This window comes from Phaethon lepturus, unplaced genomic scaffold, assembly GCF_000687285.1.
Source record: "Phaethon lepturus isolate BGI_N335 unplaced genomic scaffold, ASM68728v1 scaffold2841, whole genome shotgun sequence".
Taxonomy (NCBI): domain Eukaryota; kingdom Metazoa; phylum Chordata; class Aves; order Phaethontiformes; family Phaethontidae; genus Phaethon; species Phaethon lepturus.
This window is the reverse complement of record NW_010519637.1, coordinates 9976-24798: the sequence shown is the minus strand read 5'-3', so window position 1 is coordinate 24798 and position 14823 is coordinate 9976. Positions and strand designations below refer to the sequence as shown.

General features: G+C 35.8%; 1 protein-coding gene across 4 annotated transcripts in view; it reads right to left on the bottom strand.

Moving 5' to 3' along the window:
* NEDD4 (neural precursor cell expressed, developmentally down-regulated 4, E3 ubiquitin protein ligase) overlaps positions 1-13935 on the bottom strand; it is a 47583-nt gene extending 33648 nt beyond the window's left edge. For 2 of the 4 annotated variants that reach the window (XM_010297104.1, XM_010297105.1), the window contains exon 1: positions 4218-5666. In XM_010297104.1, the coding sequence (XP_010295406.1) occupies positions 4218-5666 (1449 nt within the window). Of the gene's footprint in view, positions 1-4151; positions 5667-10495; positions 10550-10998; positions 11038-12188; positions 12268-13867 lie in introns of those variants that run through there. The other 2 variants (XM_010297106.1, XM_010297103.1) reach the window with 2 other exon arrangements.
* Between the last annotated feature and the right edge of the window lie 888 nt (positions 13936-14823).

Here is a 14823-nt window from a genome sequence, read left to right as displayed (position 1 = left end):
TCAACTTCTGAAATTTGTCTGAGACATAAGATAAATAGTATTATGTGATTCAAGTCTAACATATTTGTCACCATGATTCCTTGGAAACACATCACCTTCCTTTCAACCCCAGTGCTCCTTTTCTGAACTGGTAGGGCATGACATGGCAACGTGCCACAGACAGTCCTGTAACATTATCCTTTAAGATACACAACACTGAACAATATGAAAATTATTAGGTGATGAGGTTATCATAGCATGATAGCATAAAATTATGTCAATTTGTGCTTCGTCTTGTATTGATCTTTTGCCTCACCTGCCCTTTTTCCACCTCACTTACTTGCACAGATTTGGGACACCGATACCCTTGCAACCCCTTTGCTCAATATGCAAAGATGGAGATGGCTGGAGATAAGCCACAGTTGCCTCCCCCTTCTTTTGGCACTTGTCCCTGGTTGGATCATTCTTTTGTGAAAGAGTTTTGCTGAGACAGAAGCTCTATATTTCTATATAGAGGATGCAAGAGAGAAGACAACCTCAGACTATTCAGTGTGTACTTGTGGTGCAGCATTTATTAAGGGAATCAAGATCTTCCAGGCATGGGTTCTGGTCCCCTCAGCATGTTCATATCAGCTAGGAAGAAAGTTAGTGAAGAGAGACATCCTCACACAAAGCCTCCTCAAATTACTGTTTGTCCAAAATTTAAATTTAGTACTGAAAGATTCAGATAGCATCTCCTTTTACAAATACAAAAAGCAGAGTTGCAGAACCTGTCGAAAACACCTCGAGAGTTCCAACGAAAGGTTTTCTTCACACAAACTTGACAGTAGAAAAATGTTTTGGTTATTTTATACTGCCTCCGAGGTTTTTTTTGCTTCAAAACATTTATTTCATTCACCAGAGGCAAAACTTGCGTATAGTTGCTTGTAAACAAAATGACAAAAGCACAATGATTCCCCTAATTGTTTAAGAAATTATTTTAAAGATATACAGTTGCCAAAAGAGATTTGCAAGTACATTTATGATATTCACATTATCTAATCAGCAGTGATACTGAGAGGGAAGGAATGGCTAATGTCAACAGGGATGTCAGCATAATATTATACTTGTGGAAGAGATTAACACAGCTTTTTTTTTTTTAAAGTTTGTTTATGGTCTATAAGAAGTGGAACTGTAGTCACTGCTTCTGCCTTCTTCTGCACCTCTTAAAGTTTACATACGTAAGATGACACATAAACCATTCCCTTACTGACTTCTACACTCTCAATTCACACCCGTAATGTCAAAGTGCTTTAGTTGCGATTTATTTCTACCCTAAGCAATAGATAGATGCACTGAAAAAAACATTAAAAAGGGAAATGCAAAGTCAGGGACAACCTTCAATGCTGCAACCATGGACTGCCTCTTCCTCCTGCTTCACATAAATGAAATTCCACTATCTGCTGCAGAACCTATGCAATATGTTTCCAGTAAAGATCAGCAGTGGTATGTGGGCCATCACCATTCCACATTTTTCAACTTAATTACATATAATCCAAGGCCAGTTGTCACAGAAATGGTGTTTTGGTTTGGGTTTGTTTGTTTGTTTTTTGGGTTTTGTTTTTGAAAGTCAGCCTTTAACAAGCTGTTGATTATAGAAAGCAGGAAATCTGATACGAGGTGGCTGAAGGCTCGTGGCTAGGCACGTAAGAAAAGAATGCATAGACCTTTCGCTGCTCCAGACTCTGGAGTCTCTGACCAAAGCGCTGATTTGATTTCATGACTGCTCTACACAGATAGCTGACATTACTAAATGCTACTCCAGTATCAACTTGTTAAATTTGAACCCAGACTCAGCATATCAATATACTAGGCCAGACTAACTGGAGTCAAGAGAAATATTTTGGGAGTTGTTTATTTTTAAATGAGTCACAATACACCATGATAATTAACTGGACTATATAATTATATGATTGCCATAGAATCCATTATATTTGTCTCAAAGACAGTAATAGCAAATATAATAGTTATCTATTTCATTCTTGTGAATTGCTGAACTGCTATAAAGTCAACTATGGTTTTTGCCTGGTTTGGTGGGGGAAGCATTTAAATTTTTTTAATAACATGTTTTATAGGATATTATATTAAAAAAAATTTACATAAAGACCGAAAGGGCCATTTCAGGACTGAAAGGCTCCTGTGCCTATTGTTGTATAACGGAATCTGAAACAAGTATAGTGCTAGAAAACCTTTAGTGTCCAGTTTTCTGATGTCAGAGATCTTTTTAATTTTTATGTAGATATGGCACAAATCTAAATATTTGCAAATACACGAGAAGTACAAGATAACTACAATTTGGGATTCAGACTCTTTGTTTCTATTATTTTTAAACTTGTCTCTCTCATGTTCTAGTCGGAAGATGAGATCTTAAGAATTCCAGAAGCTTAAAACATGCTGCCACATCAACACAGTACAAACACTCAACTACCACAGACGCATGCTATCAAGTGCTTTAAAAAGTTAAGTATCCTTAGATTTTATGTCAATGCACTGTAAACACAGTTTCCAGGAAGAAACAAACTATTGTCAGTCTAGGTTGGTTTTCTGGAAATGTGTGCTAACAATCTAATCCTGAACTTGGATTCTTTCTAAATTGAATTTATTAAAATTCACTCAGTATTAAAATATAAAATATCTTACATATCAACTGCCATTAAACACAGAGGGTAGGAGTCCAAGTTGACGGGAAACGTACTTGAAGTGCATGACTCAACATGTTTTCCCTTTTACAATATACTTTTAAAAAATAACTAGATCCAGATCACTTAAAATGTCATCATCTCTTTGTGCTTAGTGTGGAAATTACCATCAACTCTGCAGTTTGATTTTGGGATGAAGAATCACCAAACTAGATGCATAGTGATTACCTGTGACCCACTGAGTTTTATAATGAAGCTTAAACATAGATCACAGTTTCACAAGAAGAAAAGTGCATTTTTCTTCAAACTCGTTTTAACCAAAAAGCAATATAAAACTCCAAAGAAGTCAAAAAGTGTAGAATCATCAGGCACTACTTTAAGGGCAACAACAGACTGAAAACTACAGGCTAATACCTCCAAGATAGTTATATTACCAGTTTAGAAACGGTCTGTCATAACTATAGATCTTTGGCATAAAGCCTTTTGCTTAAACAAGCACATTAGTTAAATGTTAGTAGTGTCATTTCATAGAGAATGAGGTCTTAAGACAATTTGGGTAAACATTAGTTGTTACACTTATATATTATTTTTTATTGTGAATGCTGATAAAATATTCAGATCATTCAAGTCTTCACAATGTCATTTAAACAAGTCTTAAAATCCACATTTCATGTGGATTTTGCCTTACTAACAATATAAACCGCCTTAAGAGTTACTAAGAGCAAACACACTTCTACAGTTCAGTTGGATATGAGTTTCATTACCAAAAAAATATATTTAATATAAGCCTTCTAGACCCAAGTGCTATAATTTGAACAGTAATGTTGTTGGGAGAGGTATTAAGTTACAGTGTACTGCTCAGACTGAAGCAGTGGTTGGAAGTTAGAGGGAAAAAAAAAAAAAAAGAGAGAGGAAACCTAGAAAATTCCTGTGGTTCAGGGTGTATACAGAAACAAATGGTATTTAGAGTTGCTCTGCTCAAGTATTACTTATCTTTAATTCTACATACAGCAAACTGTTCTGTAAAATAAAGCCTATATGAAATAAACCTGAAAGACTCTACAGTAATCCACTCACACTATATGCAAACAATTGTAGTAATTACTTTTCAATAAATGAATAGTAAAGTTATGTACTTAAAACTACAAAACTTCATACGAAGTAATTACTTCAGTAATTCCCATGTCTAGGTAACTAGACAAGAAAATACCTTTGAGTTTCCTGTAAACAGGAAATTATTGTTTATATTAAATACAGGTATTTCACTGTAAGACCTATTCACCTATGCTGCTGTAGGTACCGTATTCAAAGAAACGGACCTAAAACCCAAATGTTACAGATACACAAAAATTAACTTTCTAATGGTGACAATTTTACACCACTAGGAAATTCTGAAATCACTGCATTTAAGCCTTGATTGTAAATTTTATTATTTTCCAGTTAAATTTCAGCTGTACAATACTGTCAAATTTTTCTACATAACAGAACACTCACCTTATGGGGCCTCCACAAAGAAGTGCTAGACATTTCCCTTTTAGAGGTTCCATATCTTTTCTTAACACCAGTTGTTTTTCCTTCATTCCCAGGTTTGAACTGTATGTGCAACTGAGACGTCCTGGCACTATGACACTTGCATTTAAGGCTGGATAAACAGCAAGAAACTTTTTGACGTGATCCTTCCAGCGAAACACTTCTTTGCAAAACATGGTGTGTTTTGCTCATCTGTGCATTTGGTCTTTCTAGTTCATTTATATTAATCTGATATTCTGAATCTGTTTTTGATGGCAAACATGCAGATGTGCTACGTGCCAGTCTTAAATGAGGGTATTTTGCACTGGAGTTCAGGTTTAACTCTGGACTGCAACAGCCATTAACCATTTCACGGCTCGATGCAAATGCTCTTTGGGTGAGATGAACTGAAATACAGGAGAAGCCATCAGATACTTCTTCACAAGTTGCCTGCTTGGAACTATTCAAAATTTGACTTTTGTCCTGTAATGATGTATTCAGGTAAAGTGGTCGAATGTCTCTGACTTCGCCAGAAGAGCAAAGTGTTTTAGACAGTCGAAGTCCATTGACTGCTGTTGAAAGGAATCCCTTGGAAATGGTTTGATCTTCTTTTTGTGCCAGCTCACTAGGAGAAATAATTAATTTATGGGATGTTTGATAGGCACCTCTATGTGGTAGTTGACCTGAGCTTACTGGAGAAGCCGGAGGAGTACTAGAAGGACTCCTAGGGAAAATAACCAGTGATGAACAACGTCGCAGAGGAATTTTAGTTTTCTTCCTCACTGATAAAGCATCTTGGTCAAAAGTAGTATTACTTCTACACAGAGTTTCCTGAGATGAGTTGTTCCTACAGGGATTACATCTGTTTGCAGGGCTTCTATATGAACAATCACCATGTACAACACTACTACAGAAAGTACCATCACTTGTTGAAAGAGTGCCACTACCACTGTCACTGATGACACTGTTACTATATGAACCTCCATCACTTGCGGTACTTGCACATGATCCGTAGTCACTGCCAGCACTGCTAAACGATCCACTGTCACTGGCTGCAATACTGCTAAGACTGCCAGTGCACAGAGCAGTATTGCTGAGAAGGCCAACATTAGATCGATGATCAACCACACTTCTAGCACCACAATTTCCTTCATTACCAATACCAATGAATGAAGTGTCTTCACCAGTAGCTACCGCATCTCCAGACCGAAAACATTCACCATACTTTCTAGACTGTAGAGAAATGTGCAGTGAGGTGCTCTTTTTTATTTGCAGTGAAGAAATAGTCGCATTTTCCTCTTGATTAATTACTTGTTGCATTACAGGTGCATAAGCAACTTGTCTAGGAGTCAGTTTCATTTGTGTAACACTGGGTGCAGAATTATGCAATTTTTTGAAGTATATACAGTTGTTACTACCCAAAACATCTTCAGATGTTTCCGATAACGGATCTGTGTTGCTTCTTTGAGTAGCAAAATGCAATCTTAACCGTCGTGCCATTTGTTCTCATTTCCACGCATGTTAGCAAATAAAAACCACAAAGATCCTTCAGCAGAAAGGCTAGAGGCAGCTGCACAGAACCTAGAGCTAGTACATCACAACAGTAAAAACCCATAAAAGTTGCAGTCTTTGTCCTTATTTCCACAAGATACTAGTGTTAAAAAAAACAACTGTACCTCTTGAAATAAGTCAGCCATTCGTTGAACTGCAGTTTCTGGACCGTCTTTCATTGCTTGCAGTCAGAAAGCATTCATTTACAAAGCACTTACATTCCAACGATCTCAGCTGCAACACACTGACAAACACTACTGACCTTGTTTCAATTATTCCTTCTGTAATTTACATAAATGAATACAATAATAAACTTCCAGTACTTCCAAGTTTAAAACAGCAACTCCTCCTGCAGCTGCACTAGCTGAGTCAATGTGTCCGTACTTTCCTCAGCAGCGTATGACTACTAATATTTTTACCCATAGGTTTAGAATTACAGGAAGTTGGTAGGAATGAAGTCCCATATAATTGAGTATCAAGTCTAGGATTGAATTTCCAAATAGTAACCATGCTAGCAAACTGCTGAGGTCTGAATTATGCATAAATCAGTTAAATAAGCCTTCTCCCCCTTAAAATAAGAGTCTTTTTGCACTATTTAGGTAAAAATTGAAAGAAATCTGGCATTATCCTGCAACCTACATGCTGTTAAGCAATCACACTTCCTAAAATTTGCACACAGTAGAAACCTCTCCTGCCAATTAATTGTTTTCAGTGAGATGCAACTGAATTAGAATGACAAGTTATTCTGATTAATAATTTAGCACTTATTTTCAGCCAACCATGTTAACCTGTTATGTTATATTTTAAGCTTTCCAAATACAGCTGTTAAAGTTAGAAAGAAACAAATTATTCTTACAAACTAAACTACCTCATCTTGTCCGCTGGAAGCCCACAATAAGCAGACATTCATTAGAGTTCAATATGGCAGGCAAATATATGACCAGCTAAGCAAACTTTAGAACATTGAACTAAGTATGCACAGAGGTAAGTATGACTACCAAGCACAATCACAGAAGGCAGCTATTCTGTATTGTTATATACAGACTGTCTCATACATTCATAGCTAATTACTTATTTATTTATATTTTTCAGACAAAATGATCAGCATGTCAAGAAGTTAATATACTGTCAACTCTAACAAGAGTAATAGGATTGAGAAATCCTACAAAATGTTTCACTGGCTGGTATACAGGTCTGAAAAGGTCCTTTGCTGGCACCTAGTGGGACTTTCGAAAAAAGACAATCTTGAATCTTGCTGTTAAGTGGGGTTTTTTGTTGTGTTTTTTGTTTAAAAAACAAACACTAGGCTATGAATGTACTTTTTAAATACAGAAGCCATACATGATGCAGTACTAAATGCTACCACACTAACACGAAACTACTTTGTGCTGCTGAAAAAGTGCATACAGAAGAGAACACTAGGCCATTTATACTTTTATAGGTCATACTAATAGATTTTTTTCTGCTCTATTTATTTAACCTTTACTGTATTTTACGCTAGAAGGCAGTAAAATTAACATTTGTACCTCCTTCCCAAAAAACAGCCAAGAATCAAATTCACAGTACCCTGTTCGCAAGCAACAAATTTGTCTTCTAATTATACTCCAGGGCTTACTTAACCACCGTTACCTGAATTCCATGATTAGAATGCAGCAATAAATGAATACTAGCTTATTCATAAAAGGCCAACAAATACAACAGTTCATTTATTTCATTATGCTTTACCAACTGGATTTCTTCTAATGTTATATGTTGGAGGGGGACTGGGATGCAGAGGAGAAGAAGAAACGAAAAATACCATCAAAGATTCTTTTGGTAACAGTTTCAAAAAGTTACATTTGAACTTCAAGTGATATATTAAAAAAAAAAAAACAAAAAAACCCAAAACAAGACACCACAACAAAAAACCCACCCCAAGATATGTGAGTGAAGAGTAAAAAAAAATGCATTTCTTAAAGCTCCTTTTCTCCTCGGCAACAAATTTACTCGTAGCACAGTTTGTAATCTGTGATACAAAACAAACTGCAACCACTTCATTACAGATACTGCTTTTAGTAAAAGCAAGCAACACTTTCTCCCCTAATGGATGATCTGAAATACTTTTCCAATTCTATTAAAGAAACCTCTAAGAAAATGATAAGCTGAAACATTTTGGTAACTCAGGCTTAAGATTTAAGTGAAATTTCTCAACATGTTGCTCTTCCTTAGGTATAGGTATAGCCAGCCAACTACAGCTTCCTTAGTCAACATAAAATGGCTTTTAAAATGCAAAATTCTGTCCTGCTGAATTAGAATTGACATAAGCATAAATAAAAAATAATGATTTTTAGAAAGTACCAATAGCTCCACTCAAATCTTATCATTGACTTCTTCAGTATCAATAACATATTTTGGCACTTCATTTGAAATACATATAATTGTGACAAGTTATTGTAAGACAGGAAGACATAGCAAAAAAGTCACCTAGTCCATCTCAAAAGCAATCTCATTGTCCTTTTTGACAGATTTTCTATGTATTTTTAAAGACAACTGTAATAGAGGACTCCACAAAATGCTCAAGTCCTTTATTCTACTAATGGTTTGCAACAAGTCAGCAGAACAAACTAGATTTAGTGTTCCCTTACCAAATTCAAGACAGGCGATGTTTTAAGTTTTAAAGTTATTACAGAAAGATTTTAAACTCCAATTGTTGGTGATATAACCAATGCAGCAGGACTTTGAATTTAAGCCTAACATTGAAGAAAATAAGTTTTGAGCCTGGTTTTCAAGAAAGCAGCTTTTCTTAAAAACAAAAAGCAGACATTTCAGGCTTCAGTTTAGCTCCAACAATCACAGTGAATAAAAGCACTTGGGACAATTTTTTATAAAGAAGAAATTATCTGCTGGGAGGACAATCTCACAAATGTGAGAGCATTTCAGTTTTATCAGCTTGCTCACATCTAGAGTTTAAACAGTCATCCAATAGGTAGAAGAAAGGCAGGCTGATTAACGCTGAAGCCCACTAAAATAACAGAAGATGAAATACCTTCTGATCATAGCTGCATATCTTAGTGAAAGAGTGCAAGACATGTGAAGATGAATTAACAGAAGTGGGGGAACCTGTCAATGCTAAACAACAATCACAGTTAAGCAACAAGTTGTCTTATTTAAAAGAGCTCAAGACATCTGGGATAGAAACTTAGCGTTTCTGAGAGCAAACTAAAAAGAAATAGCAAGACAACCTTCTCCATTCACCAAATGAGCAGATGGAAAAGATGAAAAATATTGGGGTTATTGTAGAACTATATGGTGACTGATGAGGTAATGACGTTTTGATCTCTAAATACAATCATACATAGGAAACAAAGCACAATTTCCAAGTTGATGACAATAAAATGTTTTCTTGGTTCCTCTCCCATAAGCAAACAGGTCAAACAACATATCTACTCTAGATTAGTGAAAGAATGCTAAGGAATTCTCTTGGTGGAAACCACAAAGAAAGTATTGGTCTTCTTCCAAAAAAAAAAAAATCATCAGGAATCTGACTTTCTAATCGTGCCTCCTGGCTTCCAGGGGGTGGCAGTAATGTTCCAATGACTAACAGACAAAGTACTTCATGAGGAACACACTGTAGTCCATTACATCATGCTGAGATGAACATCTGAGCATTCTGAAAAATCCTATTTAACCTGCCATGTAAGCCACAAATGCTGGCAATTCCCTTTAAAATTGTTTTTTAATAAATGAAAATGGCACAATATTTGAAATATGTGGGACAGGTAATATCACCAGTCAAGAAGTAAATGGTTAGAGGACTGTGATGCCTATAACGAAGAAACAAGCCTCTTCTTTCTTAAATCTAATTATTCTAGATAGTTCCTACTTATATTTACATACATTTTCACTCTTCACAACTTCAGCAGAGCAGCACCTCCATAAAACATATAATGGATTATTGAATATATGCAGAAGGCATTAGGAAAAAATAGTAAGTTTTTCATAGACAACACACTATCCGAGCACAAAGAGATCCTTTATAATGTCTGTCAAATGAAACCATGTTTGGAGTACAAACTAAAGAGCACCCAATCCCTCCTATTAGTTTCTAACTATTGCAGAAGGAAAAGGTATATATTCTAGACATCTGTGAAGTGGCCCTAGGATGTAAGTGTCATGATTGTACTGCTAACAGCTTTATTCATTTACAATAAAACAGAGATAGGCAATTAGACATCTTCACACATAAAACGAGCATAGTCAGAGGAGGAGTTTTGATTTCACTGAAAAGACAAATGCACAAACTATCCCTATCTTACTTAACAACCTGCCGTTCAGAGGGTGACACCTATCTACAAGATCACAATCCACTGTCCGCTTGTTAAGATTTCCAAAGAAAATGCACACATGCTTTCCTTCATGCTACTCACACACTGAAGAAGCTTCTCATACCATGTACCTACATTGTCAATACTACTCTACTTGTGGGACAAACATGTGATGCAGAGCTTTCAGCATCACTGAAGAATTTGGCCATAACATTTAAAAAGCACTATAAAAGAACAACGCTTTTATTAGTTAAAGCACATCAGAAATTAAGAATAATAATGTAACTGCTTCAGAGCATCACGAAGGGTGGTTATGTCCGATTAGTAAACAAATCAGGTCTGCCATTAGCTTTAGGTTTCATTATAGAAGTTAAGATGGTTCGGTGTGGGTTTTTTTAATCCATGTTGAATCCAGATGAACTGACTTTCATTCAAGTCTTTAATACATTGCACTATTAACACAGAAGGACCTACCAAACGGTTTTCATCAAATACTTCAAAAAGGAGCCTGTGTTTCTGAGGATTAACCTAGGAAAAAGAAATATGTTACTAGTTAAAATATATGCTGAATCCCAGCAGCTGTCCTCAGCAAAATCTCTGTGTTTATGCAGGAGGAAAGAAATACGTAAGACCTAAATTAAACAGCAAATCTACACCTTGCTGTCATTTCACTATACAGAACATTTCTATCAGAAGCAATGAGCCAAGATTAGTGCTATCCCAAACTGTTCTTAAATCCATGTTCATGTTTTTAAACATTCATGGAATAAAGAAAATAATATCCAGACTGAAATTTTAACTCTGGCACAAATAAAAATGTTAATAAATGTATTTCTAAAGAAAGCAGTTTGTAAGCCTTTTTGAACATTAATTATAAACCTATTTCTGATTTTAAGATGAAGTAGAGAGAAAACATTTTCCCTAATGCATTAATATAATATCCAACATAGATAATAAGGTTGTAGAAAAACACTTACTCTAAATAAGAGTTCTTCATTCCACTTTGGGTTTAAGGACTGTATGTGAGGGAAAAAAAAATAAATTAGGAAGACAGCATTGGTTATAGTGACAATTCTGTATCAGTGTCTTTTTTGATGTTTTACATTTGTTTCATCCCATGTAATAATCTACTTTTGTACTTTGTTCTTAACCTTTAACCTTACTATTGCAGGTAGAAAGTCATAAGAGTCTCATACTGTTTAATACAGTACAGAACAGAGACAATTTATGTAAGTATTCTCAGATTTTAGCTAATGCCACAGATGCAGAGAAGGGCCCATTACACAGTCCAAATCAGTTAATTTACGGTATGTCTGCAGTAATTATCACCGCCTTCCCTCAGTCCACTATCCCCATTGCTTACATGCAAACGTATGTTAATGCTGAAATTATGAACTCTTGGCAAATGCCAAATCTCTCAACAACATAATCTAGACAGAGCAGGCACAGGTGGGCCAAAGCACAATATAGCCTGCTCAGCTAAACACATCAGTCAATTGTGGCTATTTTTAAAAATACTAGAGATACTTTGAACTCTCATAATAGCTAAACTAAATTAATCAGCGTGAAGGGAAAATGCATGAGTGACCTCATAACAAATCACAGCCACTATCTGAAAAATTCGATTTGGAAAAGTACTTCCCCTCTCATATATACAATTTTTAATTTTTCGTTGATCTACCAAGTTACCAGTACTAACACTGACTCTTTCCTGCATATTTCTAGAGAAACAAGTAGTACCACGATTCACGTGAACTGTGCAATTTGATGTTGAAACACAACAAATTGTGTTTGTGTTTCAAACATCAAAAAGATAGAAGTTGTAGAGTAAGAGAGAGAATAAAAAGTTGTAGAGCAAGAGAGATTTTATATCATTAAAGATCTCAGAAAATGAGAACAATCCAATATTTCCATGAACAATAGTTTTGAATCAGTACTCACCTTATATTCTTTAATGTTTCTCTACCTTTCACTAAAATTATTGAAGGGGAAATATCAAAATAACACAATGAACAGTGAAACAGAGTAGGTCATGGAACATTCCTTTCCCCATGTCCATTCACTCAAGTGACATATAAATTCTCACATTTCCTGTAGTATTAACTTTTCCTCTAGACTCTGATCAAAAAAACAAAACCACCACACCCACAAACATAAGACAGCTAACCTTTTTAATTGTTTTTGTCTGAACACTGGTAAGGACTCCATTCACTGGATCATACACTGTCACTTTCACATACGGGTCACTGGGAGGGAGAAAGAAAAAGATAAGCATGCTGCTATATATCCTTTTTTGCTAGCATTATTAGCAGTTAAGTTTTAAATGGCTTAAATTAATAGAAGCTATGAAACTAGGAGTTACAATTGCTTTATAAACGCCATACACTTTTGTACTATGAATCATTTTCTAAACAGTTTTAGAGACAAAACTAATCTAAACACTGCTACTGGTTATGACCATACTAGCTATGCCATTTTATATTCTGCACATCACAGTTTAATACTCTCTCCTCTTTCACAGTTCTTATTTCATGAGCACAGATTTATTCAATCCTCATGCATTCCAACAAGAAAAAAAAATCAGTTGTGACTGAAAAAGCTTGAAGTATTAAATCTCCTGGTTTTAACAATTTCAAACACCTGGAATTTGAGGTACTTCCCTGAACATGCAATATTTTTACTAAATCTTTTATCAGTTTCATAGAGTTTGACCTGAATTTTGCTGAAGGTGTCTTAATACGGTTGCTTATAATGGCCTACTGCCTCAGATTTTTTTTCTCCTTCCTGTGGTACAACAAACAACAGATTATATGAATATAATATATGAACTTTTCATTAACAGAGTCAAGGCATTCAATTGCTCAAACAGACTAGTAATAAAAGGTGACCAAGACTGTCTGCCATATGGCAAAAGAGCATACAGTTTTCACATATTTAAGTTATGAGAAAAGCTGCCCTATTTTTGTTTAAAGTAAAAAAAATTGCATGTAAAAAAAAAATTGAAGAGACTGTCTGGCTTTAGGGAAAACATGAATATCACAAGAGAAATTTTTCTAATGCTAAACTGGTGTCATACAGAACAATTTTGCTAGTGCTAAAATAACAGCATTCCTGTATATATGCCAAAGCAGCTGAGAACAGAACAAGTACAAAATCCATCGCTACTTTTCTAGACCCTCTGTACGTGGGCCAGAAGAAAAATTAGCTTTAATGTAAGTTGCATGCTGCCACTTGCCAATTCTACAAGATCCTACAAGGCATTTCAATTACAAAGTCTGATCTTTCCTGTGGTAAATGTTCAGCCACTTTGATTGTTTCCTCCCTTATACAGATTGTTAACTTTTAAATTTGTACATACCCAGAGCCTGCAGCCATTGGTGTGGGTTTACCACATCTATACAATTGGTGAATGCTGTTCCTCTGCATATATTTTGAGCTGCTGCTACCAGTGTTTAGTGTTGTGTTCATTCCACATCTTTAAAGCACAGATGAGACAGTTTTGATTATAACTGAACACTCGTTATTTTAGCTGCAGTCTACCTGAGGTAAAATACATACCTGTATCTATCCTCCATGGCAGAACCATTTCACCATGCAGAGAATTAAACCTTCCCACACATTGTTTTGCCAATGCATAAGATCTGTCCAAGTGACTCTTGGGCAAGAAAACAGGTATCTTCATGTTTACATAGTCTCTGATCATTTTATAAGGTTACCAGTTAAAACAGTTCTGATTTTTTTTTTTTTTTGAAAACGGAACAGCAGGATTTACTAAGATCTAAACAGCTGTGGAAAGAAAATAAAGAAGCAGCTGTCCCTTAATACGTTAACGACATATATTCTTACCTGGCTCCTAAGATATCCTTCTTGGCCAGGCCAATTCCAGCTATAACCTTCACCCTGACAATTCGCGTGTTCTCCTAAAACACAAAATAACATATTCAAGATGCATTCAGATTTATTCTTCAGATCTAATTTTAATTTATAAAGCTAAAGCAATTATTGGCATAATTTTGAATTTACACTGAAAACTATAGATTAAGTAATGCAGTTATTCTGTCTGATAGAAAGAGCTCTAAGTTTCATTAGCAAATTTATTCTACCTTTACCCTTTTTCAAGTCTTATCACCATCATATGGTAGATACAGAATCAAAAAAACTGGCTAAGCCAATACAGTAGGGTTGGGGGGGGGGTGTTTTAAATTAATTCTGTTTTGTTTCTTGGCATTCTAAAGAAGTGGGATTTTTATTTGAGTTAGGGTGCTTAATACCACAGGACAGGATTGTTAACCTAGCATAGAATTGTTTCTGCCATCCACCTTCACCAAATTCCGAATTGTTCTGGCAGCAGCAGTCACCATTTTCCCCAGCAAGCCTTGCACTACACTTGTATCAGATCGGATGCAGTATGCACACACTGCGTAACACACCCACGAAGGTCTTCTCCCGGGGCAATGTTAAGAGCAAGCTGCTACTGCCACAGTTCATACAGCCCAGTGACTTCTACTACTCCCAACCGCTCACAGGAAGCGGAGCAGCTGGGAGCAGTTCTTCCACGAGCAGTTCCCGCATTCCTCAGCAGGCAATTCTTCGCCGTCTTTTCTACAGAGTAGGCAAGGACCTTTGTGAGAACCCCCTCTGAACAGCCTAACAATTTTTGCTGCACATGGGCATGATCTGTTAGGATGCAAGTAATGGGTTGCCATTTGTATCTCACTAGCCATTCAAGCGAGTTGCATTAAACACTCAGACAAATGCACATACATAAATAAATGTTATATAGATAAATGCTCAAAATATTG